Source organism: Ambystoma mexicanum, chromosome 4q (assembly GCF_040938575.1).
Source record: "Ambystoma mexicanum isolate Mex_15411 chromosome 4q, UKY_AmexF1_1, whole genome shotgun sequence".
NCBI classification, from domain to species: Eukaryota; Metazoa; Chordata; class Amphibia; order Caudata; family Ambystomatidae; genus Ambystoma; species Ambystoma mexicanum.
In genome coordinates, this window is record NC_090928.1 from 514,079,666 (window position 1) to 514,101,633 (window position 21,968).

The 21,968-nt window shown below is 44.0% G+C and overlaps 1 protein-coding gene across 2 annotated transcripts in view; it reads right to left on the reverse strand.

Annotated features, from left to right (window-relative positions):
* KIZ (kizuna centrosomal protein) overlaps nucleotides 1–21,968 on the reverse strand; it is a 2,038,369-nt gene that overhangs the window by 1,100,691 nt on the left and 915,710 nt on the right. For both annotated transcript variants that reach the window (XM_069608068.1, XM_069608067.1), the window contains one exon: nucleotides 20,396–20,546. In XM_069608068.1, the coding sequence (XP_069464169.1) occupies nucleotides 20,396–20,546 (151 nt within the window). The remainder of the gene's footprint in view (nucleotides 1–20,395; nucleotides 20,547–21,968) is intronic.

A 21,968-nucleotide genomic window follows, 5' to 3' on the forward strand; every position in this document is an offset into this window, starting at 1 on the left:
TCAGAGTTCTGCGCCTTCGACGCCGCGCCTCCGTGGGAACCAGGTGAGCGTTACAGCTTCCTACAAGGTAGTACTTAAGGCCATTCTCAAATGGTGCCGACTAGAATGGCTTCATTGAGCCCCTGACAAACTGGTCAAAATATAATAAAGATTTCTCCAAAATGTGTTTACGCAAAGTGCCAAAAGTAAGCCCCACACCTCTCACATCAACCTCGTTTGAGGGGTGCCACCCTCCTTGGGATTAGCTTCACCCTCACGAAAAACCAAAGGTTTTTCATAATCTAGAATAGGGTGGGCGGACTAGTAATCCCTCATTACCACCAGAATAAATGTGATCCAATTTGCTTTTAATGGGATCACCACTACCAACATCTGAATTCGGCCATCTTGAAGGGTCAGGTGGTTTAGCTGTCCCTGGAACACCAGGCAAGTATCTGCAGCATGTAAAATACGATGTCAGCTTGCAAAAGGTAAAGTAGACTGTCTGCACACTTCTGCTGCGGTGCCCCGTGCCTGCGCATGATGAACATGCCCAGGCCAGGGGAGAAACTGCACGTGCCCTGCCTTCGCAGTGCACTGCTGCGCAGCCTCAGCCTTTGTTTTTCCTGAATGAAGGGGAAGCCAGGCAGAGACACGTGCTCCAGTGACTCGACTCTGTGAGAACGTGTGTTATTGAAGGAGACAGAGTGAGACAGACTCCTAGTCCGACTGCGACTCGACCTCCACCTGAGTCCTCAGCTACCATAAGGTAAGTCAAGTGGCGTGGCCCCCCTCTCCCAGGTGCAGGGTGGCATGGGGAGGATTTATTGGAGGGAATGTGCCATTGCCAACGTCAGGTATACAGTTCCTAAGCATGCGTGGTGCATTGCAAAACTGATCAGGAATCCCGGCCTCTTAATGTTTCATTATGAAACATTAAGAGGCCAGGATGCCCTGATCAGTTTGCAACGCGCCGCGCTTGTTTAGAAACTGTACATCTGTGTTATTATATTCCATAATACAAACTATTACCAGCACAGACCTGAACGCTGTCCCTGCCCAAAATAAACCATTTGTTGGTGCCCATCCTCCTCATTCCCAAAATGAGAACTGGTCCCCCAGCTGGAGGTGACATCTATTGCTGTGACACTTTGTCCCTCTTCGCACTCACTCAACATGCTTAGCATACATGGAGCAACAAGAAACTCTGTTAGAACATTTACGATTGAGGCATTCCGTTCTAGTGTACACTGCCAACTCAGTCACTTCTAGGTGATCCCAAGTAGACATATAGAGAAACGAAATGCACAGTGGGGAGGTCACACGATTCGCCCAGGATCACACAATCTGGGAAAGACTGGATTTTCTCCAAGATGTCCCTGTACCCCAGGCCTGGCTTGCAAAGTGCAGACACTGCCTGAGATATCAGCCTGACATAGAATACGAAATCCTCATGAAACCATATAAAGTAAAATGAGGATAAGCCAATCTCAAGAAGGGCCGCTACATGGGATGTGTCCTCTTTTCCATAGTAATGTCTAAGGTAGGCAAGGGAAAACACTTGATGTATGCTCTAATATCAGTAGGCCTCACTTAAGGCACACCCCTCCACCTCTTTCCACCAACTCACACCTGCTTGAAGTTTGGATGGTACCACACCTAAAGCTTGGTCTCTGACATGAGGGCTACCTGCATTTCTGTAGTTCAAACCCAGCAGCTGCTGGGTCCACTTAACCTTTCATAAATTCAGTACCGTTCAAATGAGGGTAATAATACCTGCTATTGCATTGCCTAGAAGCTGAAAGCATCTGCATGAAGCACTATGACCAAAGTGTTATTATATTCCATAATACAAACTATTACCAGCACAGACCCGAACGCTGTCCCTGCCCAAAATAAACCATTTGTTGGTGCCCATCCTGCGCATCTCTCAAAAGAAATCAAGCGCAAATCTTCTGTAGGTCTTGGCTAAACTTCACTGTTTTATTCAGCCTGGCTATTTCTGTCAGCGTACTTGAGTGGTCGCAGTGCAATCAGATTTTGGGGGTAGAGCCTCGGCAGTATGGGGATTTAGTGACTTCTCTGTCTGTGCGCCCTTCCAAATATCCATGCTCCTGACTATTTCTTAAGAGATAATGCTTGCAGGTATCAATGGGCCCTTTAAAGGTCATGGATCTGGCATGCCTGTTCCAGCTTATTCTGAGAAGCTATATGGAGTGGTTGGTCATGCAAGGCAGGCAAGAGAAAACCTGTGAAATGTAAGCCAGGATAGTGAGCGTGCTCTGAAGACTAAGGAGAAAGTGCTGAGTAAGTGTACAGATGAGAGTTGTGGGGTGCTGGCCATGGGGGAATGGGAAGGGAGGGACTGGGTTGCAGTAGAGCGTTGGACTGCAAAGTGAAAAAGGGTAGAAAGGGTGCAGAGGACAGAAAAAGAGAGGAGCAAGGGAGGGGAGAGATGGGAATAAGAACGGAGTGCAGATGAAAGACAGGGACGTAGTACAAGAAGGGAAAACTCCAGGACTCAGCACCATTAAGTATATGTAGGCTTGATTTTAATGGTCAATCAAACAAAAAAGTGTATTAGCCCTCTTTAGGTTGATTACATGTGTTTCAGCTCGCCTGAGCCTTTTTCAAATCAGGGCCGTGAATTACGTGAAAGATCCATACGACTGTTGTCAGGTAAGTAATAGCGGGGTCAAATCCCCAAGTCCAAAAATCCTTTTGTTCTAAAATTGCACATGTCGGCTGGTGTCCATGCTCACAAGGCCTGCACGAGGGCGTTTAGAAGTCGTTTGTTGAAATAATTGCAGATATATACACTACACCATACCTGTCTGTGCATTGATTGGGCCTGATAATACACACAGTGACCCCCCTCTCCCAGGTGCAGGCCGGCATGGGGAGGATTTATTAGAAGAAACCTGGGAGCACGGGCTCGACGCTCTCCCACTGCCCCACTGTCATCTGCGCTCCTGTCTTGTTCCTCTCCAGGAAGAGACAGTCACAGCAGGCTGTTCCTGCATCAACTCCCTTCTCACTCAATCTCACCTGCAACCTAGGTCTGAAGTCAGGACTAACCTTAAATGAGGCATATATTCACCTCTGACCTGTCCTGTAGTGGGAGCTGGTGCCAGGGTGCGTGGCATCTTGCCTTGCGAAACAGCATCATGTTATTTGGGCTATTTTAGCAACGCCAGTTCTGGTTTAGATAAAGCCACTGACTTAGGGATGTTTACTACAAAGCCCTGTGTAGTTAATAACTTAATTGGAGCTGGGAACATACTACTAGTGTAATACAAATGTCTTAGCCAGGGATGCCTTCATCCACTCTATTAGCACTATGCATGTCCGTCACTGAAGTCCTGCTAAAAACCAGCAATGGCAAGTGTTTGCTTGTCTATACATATTGGGCATTTGCCAGGCACTGCTATTAAATGTCCAGGTACTTGCACCATTTTGCAGCTGCTACCATCAGTGGGTACCTAATACCACTATGGCAGTGCTTGGCAAGTGCCTTTTCCATGCCTACATTAAAGCCCAAATGGTTGGCGTTGCAATGCTTGTTTTAAAACTTCATGTTTGTTACCCACAACCAGCTGACTAATGCATTGTAGACAAGTTTTAATAGCGGCAACCATAAGCCATCTTGGTGACCCAGAAAAAAATAAAGAAGAGCCTCGAGATTCAAACAGCACTTGTTCCGCTATCCATGTAAATCCAGTAAATACCCTGGTGCTGAGGTATGATTGCAGCCCATACACTGCTGTAAAGGGGCTCAAGTGGAATAGGATAGGATGGGTTGGTGAAACTCCATCAAGCATCTGCATTTAAAGCGCAGGTGAGAGTATTATAAAAGATCTCTCTAAATGTCCATTGCTGGGAGGATTTTATACTCTGAACTGCTTTTCTTTTTCTTAATTTTCTTCGGTGTTGTTGTCTTCTATTCTCCTGTTTTATACAGTGATGATATATGTAATTTAATACATACTGCTATTTTAATTTTGTGAAAAGTCGAGTTCTTTAAAAAAGCAAAGTCCCCAAGGTGTCCCCTGTCCCCCCCAGATTTTATGGGTCTCCTACGCCCCTGCCTGCGCCCAACCCCACCTAATTAAATGTGGAGTTCCACAAGGATCCTGCATTTCACCCACCTTGTACAACCTTTTCACCAGGTCACTATTCAACTACCTAGATTCCATGGGCATCACATACACCAACTATGCTGATGATATGCAGGTCCTCATCCCCCTCACGGGAGACTACGAGGCTGACCAGAAAACCCTCAACTCCATCTACGCCACCATCCAGTCATGGATGGCTGAAAATTGGCTTTGTCTGAACAGTGAACAGACAGAATTCCTAATCATCGGATCTCCAGACACAATCAGAAAAATTGGATCACAATATCACTCCTTTCTCATCGACAACACTTGCATCCCTATATCTCAGTCAGTCAAAACATTGGGAGTATATCTAGACTCGAATCTCACCATGGCCAGACAGGTGAATTCAATATCCTCCCCAGCAGCCTACCAAGTGAACCTTATCACCGCTGCCAGGCCATTAACGCAACAAAACAACCTCACCATCGCCAGAGCAATAATTGGATCTCGCCTAGACTACTGCAACGCGCTCCTACTAGGCACCTCAGCAAAGAACATCAGGAAACTCCAAACAGTGCAAAACAATGCCCTCAGTGCAGCCACAGGCATCTCCAGGAGCGATCACATCTCAGCCACGAGGAAATCTGTCCATTGGCTACCCGTTAAGGAACGTATCCTCTAAGTCTTTGGCACTTACCCACAAATGTCTCAGTGACACTGCACCTCGTTACCTCTCTCAAAGATTCTCGGCGGCCCCCATATACTCACGAGATCCAACTACACCAACCGTCTAGCCATCCCTAGAAGCCCAAAGCCCGGGCTGGCGGCTCAAGCTTCCAAGTGATAGCAGCCAATAACTGGAACCTGCTCCCTCCCACAACCAGAAGCATTGAGTCCCACGCAGCATTCAGAAAAGTAATCAAAACATTACTGTTTGTATAGCATGCAAGCCAGGTTATCAGCACTTCTTCTGCATCTCATGTCTTAACTACCACTGTACTGGACAATATCTAATGTATCTCCCGTCTGTCACCCATTATTTCATGTCCACCTTGTTAGCCGCATGCGACTTTTAACCCATGCATTGCCTCGTACTTTTTGTAACTAAGACACTTTCGTGAAACAGCGCCTCGATGCCTCCAGGCTGCTAGGTGCTTTACAAAAACAAAAATAAATAAATAAATGAATAAGTGTTATTACGAAGCAAGACTGGCATTTTCTATGCAACCAGTTTAGCCATTTCTTACTGAGGCGTAACATTTTGTATTGGGCATCTCTGATAAAGCCAGCAGGATCAGTAGTATTATTCTTACTGTGGCATGACATTTTGTATCAGGCATCTTTGGTAAAACAAGCATACGTGTTATTATGTATCCAGACTGGCATTTCAATGCAGACAGTCTAGTCATTTCTTATTGTGGTATGACTTTGTATTGGGCATCTTTGATAAAGCAAGCATGATAAGTGTTATGTATCTCGACTGGCATTTTAGTACATCCAGTTTGGACATGTTTTCATACTTTGGCATGCATTTTTACAACTGGAGTATGTTCTTACTTGGGGATACTTCCATATATTGGCAGAACAAACATGGACATGTTTTCTTATAGTATCTTTTCTGGTATTATGCACAAAGAAAACATGAGTATGTTCTTATATGGGAATATTAGGGTATAGTGGTGCGGTCAGCATGGAAATGTATGGGCACAGCGAGTGTGAAAATGTTTTATTCTGGCACATAATTTGTGAAAAAGGTATGATGAAAATGTGTTGGAAAAATGCTCCTGTGCACTGTTGGTGCACTGTTGGGGACTTGCATCTATTGGATTTTTTCATGAGTTACCCTACAAAACCAACTGCAAACTGGCTTTTTATGCAATTTTTCTATAAAGTGAGCTCTAAAATGCACCATTTTAACCAATTATATTAAAAATCTTCTTGGGGGGAGAACACCCCTGATATTCCCTTTATTGGTGCGGGCTGCTGCACTACGCTCAGTCGCTGTGGTATATCTGGGACATATATTTACACCCCTCCAGTTAAAAACTCACCATCGGCCACTGCTTAAGTTGAACTCTTTGACACAGACGTTCCTAAAATTTTATTTAGGTAGGGAATTCCCACTTTAGCATAGGACAAGTTAGGCCTTTTTCCATCCTGACATTTAAGTTAATAAAATAGATTGTCTGCATTTGTAATCTGCTTTCTATGTCCTTCTTCATGATGCCTTCACAACAGGCCCAAGTCAAGCGAGGGCCTCAGCAAGGGTTTTGGGCTGTTACCGGCCATGTTCGCCCACCCAAAAAGGGGGTGATAGCCATTTGAACACCAGGGTACATCCGGAGTGCGAATGGTTTAATTTGTTTGTTTTTTTTGGACGATGGGCTCTGCGCCTATTGCACAAGGCCATTCTCCCGAAATGGGAGGATTGCCGGGACCAGCACTGGAACCGTAGCACAAAGCTCCGGTCCAGCAGGTAAGAGGGGAGCGAGGGATGTGGTGGGGAAAGGGTTAGGCTTGTTTTTGGGAATTTGGGGGAGGGTGGGGATGTGAAAGGCAACATGGAGAGGCTCAATGTTGACTCCCCACAATCAAGATGGTGACACCCGGGAAAGAGCCTCAGGTGGCTGGAAACAGGGGGTGGTACACAGTGTATTCTCGCCCACTGTTACAGCCACGTGATTGGCTGAGCGCCCTTCCCCAGGTAGAAATCGGTAATTTGGGAGTCCTAAATTTCACCTGTTACCAAGGTCCCCAAAAATGAGAAAATAAGGGCCTTTACTACTAGCACCCGATGTGAAAATGAGAGGAAAGGGAGGATGTGCTTTATTTTCCTTAACATGAAGGAGGTTTTGGTTGCTGATGTTATTTGACTGTTTAGTGGAAGCTTGTTATCCTAAATTCCGGTTTAGGTTCAGGACAGGAGCCGAAAGAATTCATCCAGCAGAGTGATGTCCAAGTATTGGGTTGTTCATTTTGTCATGATTTATTTTCAAAAGTTTAAATCTATCCACTCTCTTATGGTGGTCAAACAATTTTGGATTTTTCTTGCCGGGATATTATCTCTGTCTTTCAGGCCGACCAAAATCTGGGTGTCATCTGCATAGTTGAAAAACGTGACACCCGATTGATGGAGGATTTCCATTAGTGCACAGAGGTAGAGAATGAACAGAATGGGTGATAGGGTCAAACCCTGTGGAACACCGCATTTCAGAGGAGGATTGAGAGATAAATGCCCCGTTGGAGGGGTTTCCTCTTGGAGCGTTGTCCCGTTACTAAGGCCACATTGCTGGGTGGGAGAACCTATCAGGTGCGGATGGGATGAAACTTTCTGCTGTGGTTTCTAGGCCCCTGCCCGGCAAAGCATCATGGATGGTGGAATGGGTTTATGAACTGGATCCTATGTCTGGTGGGTGGTAATGAAGGTTTGGATTGCCGGAATGAGGAGTTTCCACCTTTCCAGTCTCATGAAGAGTCTCCCTCATGAGTTTCCTGCTCTTTATATAAAGCTCAGCAGGTAGTTCATGAGGCTGTTGGTGTCGTCAAGTCTTCTTAACACTATTATGACTGCCAGTCTTCTGTGTGAGAATGTCCTTTATGGCATGATGCAACACATGTTTTTAGATGAAAGAAGCAGCTTGTTACTGTTACATCTCGTCACCTGCTTCCTAAACATCTAGCCCCTCCTGTACATCAAGACAGGCAGTTTCATTCAAAAAGAAATGCAAGCAAGATTATAGCTTTTCGCCTTGGCATGCAGCGCTTTGCAGCTCCATTCTATGCCGGTGGAGATTGCCGTGGAGAAGGGCTAAGGCAGCACTACATTTCCTATGAGCCTTCGCTCCTCATGTGCGGTTCTCCACCAATAGCACGAGAGCCTCCTTCTTGGCTCGCGTTCCGTACCCGCCTCCTCATTCATTTAATGAGCTGCAATGAGTTGTACGCCGCTTCTGTTTTTAGTTACAAACCGGTGTTACGAAGTTCCGTCTTCTGTGCCAGTTACTCTTGACAACCTTTTGTGTATCAGACCTTGGTTCTCCTTATCAGATTCCTTGTGCCATTTCCCTATGTTGTGTGGCTGCCCATGTACTGAACCCTTTTGGCCTGCCTACAGACCAAATGCCTCATTACGGGTCGGGCGGTCCGGAAATAACAGTGCCGGTAAACCCGCCGCCACTGTTAATTCCAGACCGCCCGATCGGGCCTGGCGGGTTTAACACCTGCAGGCGGACGTGGAAACACCAGCACCATCACGAGATGGTGCTGGTGTTACCACTTCCCCATTCCCATTGAGTCCTATGGGACTCAATGGGAATGGGGATTTACCGAATTCCGCCTCCGGAATTCCCGGGACACCAGGGTTGTAATGCCCTGGTAATTCCGGGAGTCACGGAGGCGGAATGGTAATACGAGTCTGGCGGTAACCGAGCCGGAAAAACCTGCTGGTTGCTGCCGGACTCGTAATGAGGCCTTAAGTCTGCCTTTCCAAGTTCATTCACTCTTGTCAGCTTGTGTACAGAACCCTTTTGCCTGCCTATGGATTACATTGCCGTCTGTGTTGATACTTTCACAGACAGTTCCCGACCCTGCACCCGCTCCTTGCTGTGACCACCCGGTAAGTCTTCTGGCGTGGTATTATTCCCTTTTGGCTGGTGTTTATCTCCTGGTTACCACTTAGTGATTTTGTGGTATTTGAGCCTCTGTGTTTATTCTGTTCTGACCACTGCCACCTCTGAATCCTTTTGTTCTGGACTCACTCTCCACATCGTGGACAACTTGCCTCTTGTTACTTCAAGTGCACATAGGGATGCCTTGCTGACAGTGCACCAACCCATACCTAGTGCGCTTCTCATGCTGCCCGGGTATAGACCCTTTACTAACCTCCCTGTTTATTATTTTGCACCACCGTTGGTTCCTATCCTGGATTCCACAAGCCACCTTTGATCCAATCAGTGGTAAGACATACTTCCCTTCCTCTAACACTTTCCTAATAAATCAGAATCGTAATTTCCTTTCTGCTCTTGCAGGAAGATCCTGGTGTGTGTCCCATTGATGAATCAGGGGGAGTGTTGCTCAGGTACTTTTCCTGCCTGTTGATGTTTTCTGGTGGTTCATAGTATAATCAGTTACTTACCATTTGTCTTTTCTTACAGCTGGGTCTGTGGCGGTGCGTTCTCCCCGCTCTTTTAGGTGATCCGTCTCTTTGTCTGGTACAATACACAGCAAAGAGTCATATCATAGAAAAGAGCTCTTTGCCCACCGAGAGGAGGCTCGGGTGGAGGCTCCAACCCAAGCTCTTCAATCAAATACCCAGTTAAGAAGTTAAGAGTAGACGTGGTCTCCTGTCTCGATTGCTCCCCGTCTGGTGAGTAACAGGTACTATTGATTTAACATCTCTCATTTAAGGCCAGAGGACTTAATGAGAAATTTAAGGATTTTGGCTGTCAAGGTATGTTGAGGGCGTCTTCCCATTTCTTCCAGCCAATCATAATCATGGGATGTGTTGTTTGGGGGCTGCGGATCATGACTTCAGTTTTGTGAATAGAAATTGCTGAGGTTTGGCTTATTATTTTGTATCCTTTTGTAGACAATTCTTACATCATAAGTGTAATTTTTGCAGCTCAGACCTAAATTGCTGATAATCTCCAAGAGAAGGGTCAAGTAGATTTTCAACTGATGGGGATGACAGACTGGAATCGTACCATACCTCACAGGTGATGCTGTGTGGAGTGTGGGGCATTTCAAAGGAGGCATGTATGTTGTCTCAGTCTTGGGGGAAATGAAAGACGATAGAGTAGTACTGTCACAGTCAAATACTGTCTGAGTGTCATTGTCTTTTATTGTCTTGATTATTCAAAGAAAAGAACAAGGTATGCAAAATGCAGAATATGAGCTGCACGTATGTGTTAATATTGTTGAGAACCTTGCGAATGGGAGCATTGAAAGCGGCGATTTAAGTCGGGCATGCAAATATTCCTCTACTCTAGGGGAACGATGGGTAAAACGAACCAGTGAGGGCCCTGGCTTCATGGTGGGAGGAGACAGCGGCTCACTCTTTCCAAATGGAGCATCATTTGGAGGCACAGCATCTCATACCGATTGCATACAACAGGCATTACTGGGGTAGACAGAGGGGGCATCGGGGAATCTCCCATTTTATCTCCCCAGCTAGCACATCAAACTGCAGGCGGTCGTGCCTGGTTCCCAGAGCCCTTCTGAGCCACCAGTGAGGGGTAACTAAAGAGGCTTCATCATAGTGTTCTAAAGGTTTCACGCCTGAGTAATGAGCACTGGCACCTTTAGGGAGGGAGTATCCTTGGATCTTGATTTCATAGCACTGATGGCCTGAGTAAATGATACAACAGTTAATGTAAGTGAAAAATGGATGGGAAAAAGGAGTGTTCGAAGAATCACTAGCGCAATTGTCCAAAGGTAAGAAAAGCACAATTCATGAGATTTGTTACAAAACGTAAACCAACATGATAAACTATTAAAACAGTAAACAGAACTATAATTCATTTACAATGGATTGATTCCCCTAAGCGATCATGAATTAATATAAGGCAAGGGACGCAGTCAAGGAAATCTGTGTATCTGCCATTAGGCGGTACCAAAATTATTCTGATTTTAAATAGCTTAAATTGTGTACAAATGTCACTAACAATTTCACTCTCAATGGGAAGGAGTAGTCACAATATATTTTGAGGGTTCAGAAATGAAAGGCAGACACTAAGTTGTAATGTTTTCAACATTAGTCGTTTGATTAAAATAAAAAGTGTATGGATAAAGGCCTTTATGTCCCTATCTTATAGAGAGTTTGCCTAGCTAGAAAACTAAAACTAAAGCAAGTTGACCTTGTGTGCTAAATTTATCTGACCCTCACACTAAAACAAATAATCAAAAAGGTGCAAGGTAAATGTCTCTGCTTTCAATTCAGCACAAATCCAACAAAACAATCCTATCCAGGGGTCGATTCCCTTCCCCTGAAATTGTCTCAGGTATTTATTTATTTCTTTATTGGATATTTGGAAGGCACCTATACGACAAAAGGTGTTTCAAGGCACCTCAAGACAAAAGGGTGTGGGGGGAACAATGGAGAAAGATAACAATAACGGTCCTAATAGGTCTTGTGACTTTCGGATCGTGCAAGTGCAATAACAAGAAGTGCGAGGAAGGAGGGGGGGTTGAGGGTGATTGACAGTCTGTGGTCTGTGCGCAATGGGAAGTGCTAGGGAGGGAAGGGAAGTGTAGGGTAAAAGAGGAAAGGGTGCAATTGAAAGAGGAGGAGAAGGGGGGAGGGCCACAGGGGCTAGGTGAGTTGTAAGGGGAAGCCAGGTGCCAATGCCAAGTGCCAATGTTGAAAGTGTTGTTGTTCAAACAATGTTCCCTTAAGATTACTGGAAATGTCTCTTTCACATAACACTTTCTGTAAGTTGTCTTTGATGTTGAACAAGAGAGACTTGTATGAAAGAACAGGTAAATTGAAATGTTCAAGGGCACCATGGCTCCAATGGTCTGGTAGCTGCAGTTTTAAAGAACGGCCCTAAAGGCTGGTCAGGCCTGTTATTTAAACTGTCTAAAAAGGTCTGCATTGAAAGAGCCATACCGGCCTCATGGACTAAATCCATCTTGATCCCAGTGTTTAAATCTGGAGACTGAGACTTGACTTGAGAATTGTAGATTAATGGCCCATGCTGGACGTCTCAGGCAAGCTATTTGCATCTTGTGTCTTGGCAGAATGACGATCCTTGGCTGATAAGAATTATTATACTGGGGCCCTTTCAGATGGGATTTCGCCCATGTGCTAGCACAATCCATAACATAAGACTGCTGGATGCACTTATATTAAGATCCAGATGCAACAGAGTGCTCCACTTTATATCACTTTTGTGGACTTCCGTGCAGCGTTCGACAAGGTCAACCGTGCTACATTGTGGAGAAAGCGAAGGGAAATTAAATGTTTAGAGTGGCTGCTGGAAATGATCATTGCATTGCACACTAACAACATATTCCGAATACGTCTGGGGAATAATGGAAGTTTGTCAGAGCCAATGAGAGTAAACAGGGCTGAGTGCTAGCTCCAGAGTTATTTTATTTATATATAGCTGACCTCCCGAAACAACAGGAGAGATATTCTAAATGCCCCCTGAAAATAGGGTGTACTGCTGTGACCTCTATGCAGATGATTTAGTCATGGTTGATTAGACCTTTTCAGTTATGAAGGGTATGATGAACAAGCTTGGGAGGTATGCCATAGCTAATGACCCATGTACTCATTTGGGAAAGACCAAATTAATGTTGTTTTCTATAAGGAAGTAAACCAGCCTGTTAGGTCAACAACTTTAGGGGAGATTCAATACACAGACTTTTACAAATACCTGGGCCTTGACATCGCAAGGTGAGCAAATTACGCAAGAATTATAGAGATCAAGATAAGAAAAGCAAGACAACTGGCTATGCTCAGTCGTCGGGTTTGCATGTCAGTATGCTGGATACTCAATGGACGGCATAGTCAGACTATATAAATAGTCGTTTTGCCCGACTATATTATATGGGTTATAGGCATTGGCAATGCATGACTTTAATGGCCTAATAAGCTTGAGGAGGTTTTCTGGCAGAGTATCCCGAGTTTACCCAATTCCACCCCTATTGAACACTTACGTTCGGAACTGGGGCCAATCTCTTTACGAGGTCTTGCTTTAAAAAGGAGGAGACTTTTTAAAAATAAAATCCAGAACAGCCCCAAAGTGTCCCCTGTTAGCAGTATTAGGTAACCTTAGGTTCACATTAGGTTAGTGAATCTTACGAAGGGGGACTATCTATCTGCAGCTGAATAACAATCTTTCTGGAACTCCTGACCTCACTCGTTGCAAGGTTTGTGATATCTTAAAGGGGCCCTTCTCAAGAAAACTTGGTGGGACTGGAGTGGCAACTACGATCATTTAGCAACATTAAGGGGTTACTCTCCACTGGAAATGGTTACCCACATGTCCGGGAAGCCCCAAACATACCTCATACAATGCCCCAAACCAGCGGTTCACCAGCTGCGCCTCTTGATGCGTATTAACCTACTCCCATTACAAACTATTTGGTGATCTAAATGCAAACTATTGCCCAATCTGTAAATGCACTGATATTGCAGAAACAGTAAGACATGTCTTTACTGAATGCCCTAGTCTCGGATCCCTCTATGTGACCACTTTAGGCAACTTGATCTATAACTATGAATTGATAAAAACAAAGGACTTTTGGAATTACTGTTTGAATGCATTTGGCACTTTATCATGTTTGGTCAAAAATTTAGCAGAATTTTACAGGAAAATTATTTTAGGTTTTTAGGACTGTTATTATGTTTTAGATTGTCTAATTTGTTTTATTTGTTATACATATTAATTGATGGATTTGTATTTGATGGTGAGGATTTTGTTGATTTGTGAAACGTTTATAATGAACTAAAACACAAATAAATTAATAAAAAAAAAACACTTGAAGGATGATGTAAAGTGTATTTTTCAAGCAAAGGGTATTGGTAAGGATGGCAAAAGCTTATTTTCTACACAGCAAATTAATTGATGGTGTTTTGACACTTTCTTAAGAATGATGAGGAAGAGGTCTTTCCCAAGTAATGATTCCTTAAGACTAGTAGAAATTTCTCATTTACACAACCCTCTCTTATGAATTATGAAATAGTGTCTCTTCCCAACAATGGTGTTTACAAGGATGGCAACAAAAGTGTCTTTTCTACACAACAACTTATAAAAGATGTTTCCTGGTATACTCTCCTGTTAGGATGTCTTTTCTTTTCACATACTCTAGGCGGATTACTTGGTGTACTTCCCTGCCAGGAATCTCCCTCTGGGTTATGTAGATCCCCTGCTTTCCATCCTGACAGGTATCTTTCGCCCAAAGTCTCACTGCCTGATCCCCCCTTTCACCAGGTCTTCTTATAACGTTCTCTTTATCTTTCAGTCTTGTTCTCTTTCTCTTTGAGTATAACACAGCTGTACTCCCTCAATGTTTATACTTTATTTGCTCCAGGTACACTTGTTCCAACTTCCCCCATATAGGCATCTCATATATGGAGACTTGTTCAAGCTTTGTTTGTTAACTTCATAATTAGTGTTCATTGGCTTGTGGCAACCTTCCCCATATTGACATCTCATATATGAAGAATTGTACAGATCTTGACTTTGAATTTCTTCATTAATGTTCACTTGCTTTTGACAACATTTACTTCAGCTTTCCCCATAGCAACATCTCATATATGGAGATTTATGTAAATGTTGTCTTTCTATATCAATTGGTTGATGTTTAATATAAATTCCCAATTGATTTTACACCTGTCGGTATGCCCTGGGGCTCCCAATGCTGCTGGGCCAACTCACTGGTGTTTGCTGACGTTCCTGACCCATGGTGATGACTGCAGGCAAGTCTGTGCTTTGGGAAAGAGTTTCCCGCTCTACAGAACCCCCTGCGTTTCACCCGCTGGCTTTTCCTGCATCTGCTGGTGCAACTGCTGCTCTTCATGGTGTCTGCATCTCCGAAAGCATCTGCACTGCTGCTGGCTCCTCAGCGATTCACCTGCAGCACTCGCTGTGCTTCTCCCGGACTCTCGGTTTGCCGGTATGAAGCATCTGCCTCTTTCCACACAGCCCGCTCTTGAGCGTCTGCCTCTGGTTCTGCTTTCCGCTTCGCCTGCTCTGCATTTCTATTCTCCTTCTCCCTGTTGTTCACTAAGCACACCATTTTCAAATGTCCTGCTCAGCTGATTTTTATTCCAACAACTAGTCTGCTCATATAGCTTGGTGTTTCCTCTGCTCCACATTAACTCCTCTTCCTCGTCCCAGTAGTGGGAGTTGGATTGCAAAGGAGTTTTAGACTTTTTAAAGCTGCATTGCTTTGACTCAAAACTATTATGAACAGGTGGTGTTAAGTGAGCATTATATGTAATGATCTTTAGTTTGGGATGCTTACTTATGGTAAAACCATCAGAGACAAAGGATGTTAAGTGTGAGTTATGTGCACCTGAGATCCGAATGTAATTCTGCCTCGAGTGTTTTGCAGAAAGGGTTCTTTGGGTCCTACAATGGGAGGGACTTGTAAAGTGACAACATGCCATTAGTAGGTCTTCCTCATTATTAAGCGAAGAATACTGCGCCCCGCCTGATGGGGTCACCACATCTCCTTGACAGCCATCTCCTCCCATGTGATCCTCTATCATAATACCACCACCAGGGTCAGGATCAGGTAGCGGCTGCCTTCTCCTGTCCACATGGGAGGAGATTTTAGGGTGGGGATCAGTGATGACTCAACAGGATTCATCATATCAGATGTTTTAACAATTCTACGTTTGCTGGAATAGAGTAGAGATGACAGCTCCTGTTATCTACGGAAAACCCCTACATGGGCCCATCTTTCCAGTGTCCCAAGAAGGCAAAAATGAAATCTCAAATGTATAATACTGTTTTCAATAGGAAATCTAACCAAATAATGGGGAATAGAATTATAGGGTCTAAAAGGTATTGCCATACTCTAGGTGTAGTTTGAATTTTAAGATTTGGTCATGTTGACCACACCATTCAAATAATCAATTGTTTTCTTTTACCCAGATTCTCTCAAAGAGACTGTGGATTACTGTCCAACTCCAGCGGGATATTGTCACAATCTATTATGAAGGAATTCATGGACCAACACAAATTATTAAAAACTATTCGATTTAAATGAACAAATAAAGAATCATTTGGAAAATCTACAGTTTTGAAAAATAGTTTGTCTGTTCCAGGCAAAAATTGAGCACCAGGAGAGGATACTGGGTTCATGGTTTCTTAAGACAATGGGCAAAGAGGAAGGCGATCTCAATATTCTTTTCCAGAATTTCTATTTCAAGGTATTTAACTTCTTCCAATCTTGCAGAGGAGTAATCGCAAGGCCATATGCGATTGTTGAGATGACCTTCCCTTCACAGAACATTATTAAGGGTATTAACGAGAATGTATAGTATTTGGGCATTATCTTCTGCATTCCACATAAAGAGGGGCCAACACTGATCCTATTCTTATCAGAATGGCCGATGTTCTGGATTAAGCCTATACTGGATATACCAGATAAAATAAATTAGAAATTATGTTGCTGTCGATTTCCATCAACAGTCCAATTAAATTAAATTATTATAATGTTTGCAAATTAGAATGGCTGATTTTGTCGACTTGATTCTTAAGTAATTTATTTTTAGATATTCGTTCAAACGGTTCAGGGCACGTTGTAGCACCATTTGGGCGTTGTCAAATAGGACAATACTGTCCGCAAATAAGATTGATGAAATGCCCAAGTAGCTGATTTTAGGAGGGAATAAACAAAATGATTCTAGGTCGTCTAAGATATCTAACATATATAAATGAAAAGAACAGGGGGCAAGAATCCATCGCTGTCGTAAACCAACAAAGGTATGTACCTTCCGGCCTAAATTACCACTATTACTCATTCTTATTTGAATGGTAGTTTCTTTGTGCAAATCTATGATCATTTTAAGGAAGCCACCAGTAATGCCCCAAGCAAATGGTTTTTTACACATTCTAATCATGTCTATACAATCGAACACGGAAATGAGATCAAAGCAAGACAAATATAAAAGGTGGCTTATTTTTTTGCCATGCTGTGTTTGCAGGAGTCTAATAATTAACCCTTTGAGATTGGTACCAGTTTTTCTCCAGAACCCAGTTTGAAATTTAGAGGGCAGCTCATTATCTTAGTCCAGTCTTTCAGATCATCTAATATAAGGGAGGAAAAGATCTTAGAGCAGGAATCAAGTAGGGCAATCAAACGATAGTTGGCCCGATTAAAATGGTCTCCTTTCTTGTAAATTGTGACTATAAAACTGTTCCACCATGAGGAAGTAAGAAAACCCTGGATAGAAATGCTGGTGAACATGTTAAATAAAATATCTGCCCATATAACTGGGTTCCCTTTTAATACAAGATTAGGTAGGCAGGGTCGAGCCATTGCTCTCAACCTTTTTGATTTCACAATTTTTGCTTCAATGTCTGAGTGAGAACAAAATAACCCCTCCAAGGACCCAATTTATCTTCCATAAATAGCAGAGGAATACAGAGTCTATAACCATATTTCCCAATTAAATGCTTATTCTGAGTATTCTATCTCATAGCCCTCTCTATATAGAAATGAGACACTCATTGTGCATCCAGGTTATAAAGAACTTGCTCACCCTCATAATTGAGGCTGCATGTAGAACACAAATAGAATAATCATTAGTTGAACGTTAAAAGTCTTCAAGACTTTTAAAAGTCTTGAAGACGTTAAAAGTCCTCTTGAAGAGGATGGATTCATACCTGTAACGTGTGAAAAAAGATGTTTGGCTTAGAGGCTAAGGGGGCAAATGGGGCAAAGGTTGAGCAACTCTTCTAGCAATGTATTGTGACCAAGTATAATCTTTCAATTGAAGAACTTCAACTCACAGGTGGACATGCACCATCATAGCCACAAACATGTTTGGATCTCAATCAGAAAGGGTCTCCTCTATGAAACATGAAAATGCTAAGAAGCAGACTATGAAAAAAGCTCCTTATTACTTGTCTTTTTTGATGTTGATATTTTGAAATTTCACCTACCACCTTTAAGGAAATGCCTACTTGGAGCACCTCCAACACACATAAATGTACCTATTTTCAGGCACTTGTATGTATTCCTGTTGGAGGAAAACCAGCCTGCTACCCTGTATGAACTAAAACAGAGAACACCAACTGTTCCCAGAGAAATAGCTAGGAAATCCAAGATAACAGCCTGATGTTTTAGAACCTTCCTTCCCTAAATTAACTAGAGGTCAAAAAGTGACAATGCTGGGCAATGATGGGGAGCAAAAGATCAGTAGACCAATTAAACCAGTTAGAATAGGTGGCGTTATACCCTACTGACAAGGTGAAAGTCTGAGAGGTATGAGAAAATGAGGGAACATATCAAAGGTGGAGAGGTGTGGTGACCTGGAATAGGTGACAGTGAAGCCTTGAGGAGAGATGGCCCTGAGAATGATGTGCGCTTGAGGCACTATGACCTTGGTGAGGTGTGACCAAGGTGAAATGCTGTGCCAAAGTACCAAGGTTGTTAGAGGGATTCTGAGTCCTGGAGACAGCAGTGTCAAGAGAACAGAGAGATCAGCAGAGAGGTTGTTAGGAGAGAAGGGCCTAGGAGCCTCTGTGAAGAGGACCACATCAAAGGGAGTTATGGAATCAGCATTCCCAGAGGATCAAGAGGAATCGGAGACACTGCCATTAAGCCTGTAAAAGGTTTCGGGAGAACTAAAGAGATGTAGATAGCCTACAGAGGAGGGCTGCGAGACGCAGGCAAGGCAACAGATGCAGGAGGACCGCAAGCAAGGCTGAAACAGAAAGAGAGAGAGTTATGACACTGCCACAAGACACAAGTGCAAGAGAGACCCTGGTGGTAGGAGTACAAGATGTAAGACTGACTGATGTTGCATTCTGCGAAATTGCCAGGCCTCTCATCACAAACTTAAAGGCCTCCCATAGTACTCCCACTGATGTCACACTACGTGTATTGAATTTGAAGTAATCCTTAATACCCTCTTTGAGGTGCTCCCTAAACGCCCCATCTTTTAGAGATTCCTCTCTAAGCCTCCACGTCGGATTGCAAGCTCTTGAGGGAACTGCCCGACACATAACCAGTAGCATCGCGTGGTCTGACAGTACTTCAGCTTTGTAGTCTGCTGTTGTGAATTCGCCAGTAAAGATATATGATATGATATGGCATTTATAATGCGCCTAAAGTGTTTCAAAGCGCGGCGAGGCAAGGGAGGGTGAACAGAGGGAAGACAGAGACAACAATCTTACTAGGTCAGGTGACATTGAGATAGCACAAGTGCAGGGGAGGGGTGAAAGGGAAAAGTGCGAGGGAAAGGGAAGGGGGAAGTTCAGTACATAGTATAACAATAAAATAAATAAAAACAATAAATACAATCATTAAGAAGGGCAGCCAAGTGGTGGCAAGTGCAGGGGTAAGTGCAGACAACAGGTGTCAGGCAGGGGGATGTAGGGATACATAGACAGTCCCTGAGTGCAGAGGGTTGCCAAGGCGGCAGTGCAGGTGTGCAACTGGCAGGGCGGGGACCTGGACCCAAGACAGAGGGTAGCCAGGTGACCAGTGCAATTTCAGTTTCAGTTTCCATCAGGAGTTCAGCAGGGGAGAGGAGGAGAGAAAGCAGAAGCAAAGAGGAGGGTATTGGGGTGCTTACAGAACCAGAGATGGCTCTCCTAAAATTTCAGAGAGGCAGGGAGGCTGTTCCAGAGGGAGGCCCCAGCCGAAGAAAGATCTTCCACCAACTTGTTGCTTGGAGAAGCGACTGACCCTGAGGGAGGGAGTTGGAAGTGGATGAGCGAAGAGCTTGAGAAGGAAGATATTTAGGAAGATAGAGTTGAACGTATTGAGGCCCCAGAAGGCCTTGTGGACAATGCAGAGGGGTTTGAACTTAATACTTGCAGCTATTGGGAACCAGTGCAGAGATTTCAGTCCTGGAGAGATACAATCCCTGGGCTTGAGACCAAGGACAAGTCTTGCAGTCCTGTTTTGGATGAGTTGCGGAGAGTAGAATCAGGCAGTTTTAGAAGGAGGCTGTTGCAATAGTCCAGCCTAGAGAGAACCAGAGCTCTGGAGACAGTGATCTTCTGGGGGAAGGAGAGGAAAGGAGGAATACCTCTGAGGAGGTGCAGCTGGTAGTGTGACTTCTTAGAGACGTCCGAGATGTGAGGAGAGAAGAAGAGTGTGGAGTCGAACATGACACCAAGGTTTTTAGCCTCGCAGGTGGGAGCAGGAAGAGGGCCAAGAGAGGCCGGCCAGAGGGTGACAGGAAAGGAGGCAGTGGGAGTGCCGATGAGGAGAATCTCAGTCTTACTGGCATTACGGCAGAGATCATTGGCGGCACACCACTCCTGGATAGTAGACAGACAGTCAGAGATGAGTGAAAGAGACAAGGTGGCTGAAGGTAGCCTGAAAATGAGCTGAATGGCATCCACATAGCACTGGAAGCTGGGGCAGAGAGCGGCAATGCAGTGGGCAAGAAGTGCCAGGTATTGGTTGAACATTAAAAATGATTACAGAAAAAAAAAGAAGACTTCACTTTTATACATTTTGAACAATTATCAAATGGAATTAGACAAAATGCATTTCACCTTTTGAGAGCACTGCTATTAGCTCTGCTCAGCCACAGAAAGTGAATCTCATAAAATCTGAGTAATAATGAGAGCATTCTACTTCAGTGAATAAATAAGTAAATGATCCTGCGCACCAACCTTTGGACTTTTGTCATAGATTCCTAGCGCCAGGAAAGAAATCAAAATTTCTGAGACATTTTCTTTCAGCGAAACATGACGGGTTTTCAGGAACAAAGCATGCTTGTACAGACGGTCCTGGAAGGTTATGGAATCAAGCGAAGGGTCGAACCTGTGCACAAAAAAACGTTACATTTGAAAAAAAATAAGCACTGCTGTATATTTGTCTGGAGTGCTGAACTAATTCTTATACATCATTAACACAGAGATGTCTGTGACAGTACCACAAAAAATGTCAACACAAATATAGCTTGTTTCTTGGCTTTAGTACTTTCATGTTGGCTCTTAAATTGGCAGAATTTTCTTTTGATGAGAGCGCTTGATGTGATCGGCGCCATTGAGCTTTACGGAGAACTGGGCTTACAATGTCAAAAATATAATTTAACCCTAGAGGTGCATTTAGGAAATTACACGGTCAAGCAGCCTAACAGGATCATAGAATCATAGAGGTCAGTTGTGTTTCTTTTTTACGGTTTTAATAAAAGGAAAAGAGTTTAGGAAAGGGCATCTTGCTACGACTCCTCCCTTATTCTTGTCCTTCGACCCAACAACCAAACAACAATATGAGAGAATTGCTTCAACAAAAAGGCGAATCCACATTTTCTTTAAAAAATCTTTTTTGTGGTATCTACAGTTTCACAAATTCAGGCTCCCCATGGCATTCATTGAGAGAGGAGAACGTGTCTCGGCCACTCACAGTTTCGGGCTAGTGTCCCTTGCTCCTCTTGCCAATTGTGCAAAGGTAACTGTTTTCTTCTCTGTCCCTTTCTCAGTTGGATACTTCTTCAATGGTTGCACACCATCGACATCCTGATCCTGGTGGCCTTTAGTAGGGGGCTGTGGAGCACCAAAGCTAGGAGCCAAGGTCTCCATCTGCTTTAGGGCTTGGTTGGCTGTGTTGGAGGGAGGTCCCTTTAGCCTCTGCAAAGGGGCTGTCTTCTCACCCTTCTGGCTACCTTCTTGGCACCTGAACAATAATCTCAGTCTTTGGGGAACCTCCTCTATTCTCCTTCTTCTGCTACTATATAGTTGCTAATTATGAGCTCCTGTGACAACCCTGTTGCATCGCAACATGCTCAGGGCTCCTCAGATTGAGCACACTGGCCCAACAGGCATGTAGCTTTGGTTGGGTACCATCCCTCTCTGTCTCAGGCATCCTAGGCTAGGTCTTCTCACTCTCCACTCCACCAGCGACTCAACCAACCCTTGACCTGTGAGTGTCTCTGCTGGCAGGCGGACTTCATCTTCATCCTTCTCCTCCTGACATTTCACATCCTATTTTTCTTCTCCTCCTTTTGAGATCGCTCTAATTTTCTCACCCACTCCTCCTAATGTTCATTTTACTCCTGAGGCCTCTTAGGATTTTTTCACTCCTCCTCCTGATGTTTCTCAAGATCTCTCAACTCCTCCTGATACCTCTTCGTCTCTTTCTCTTGATATTTCTCTGCCTCGCCTTCCACCTCCTCCTGAGCTCTCTACTTCTTGTCCTCCTGACAGCTCTTATACTCCCCCTCCTCCTTCTGTTTCCCTGTCT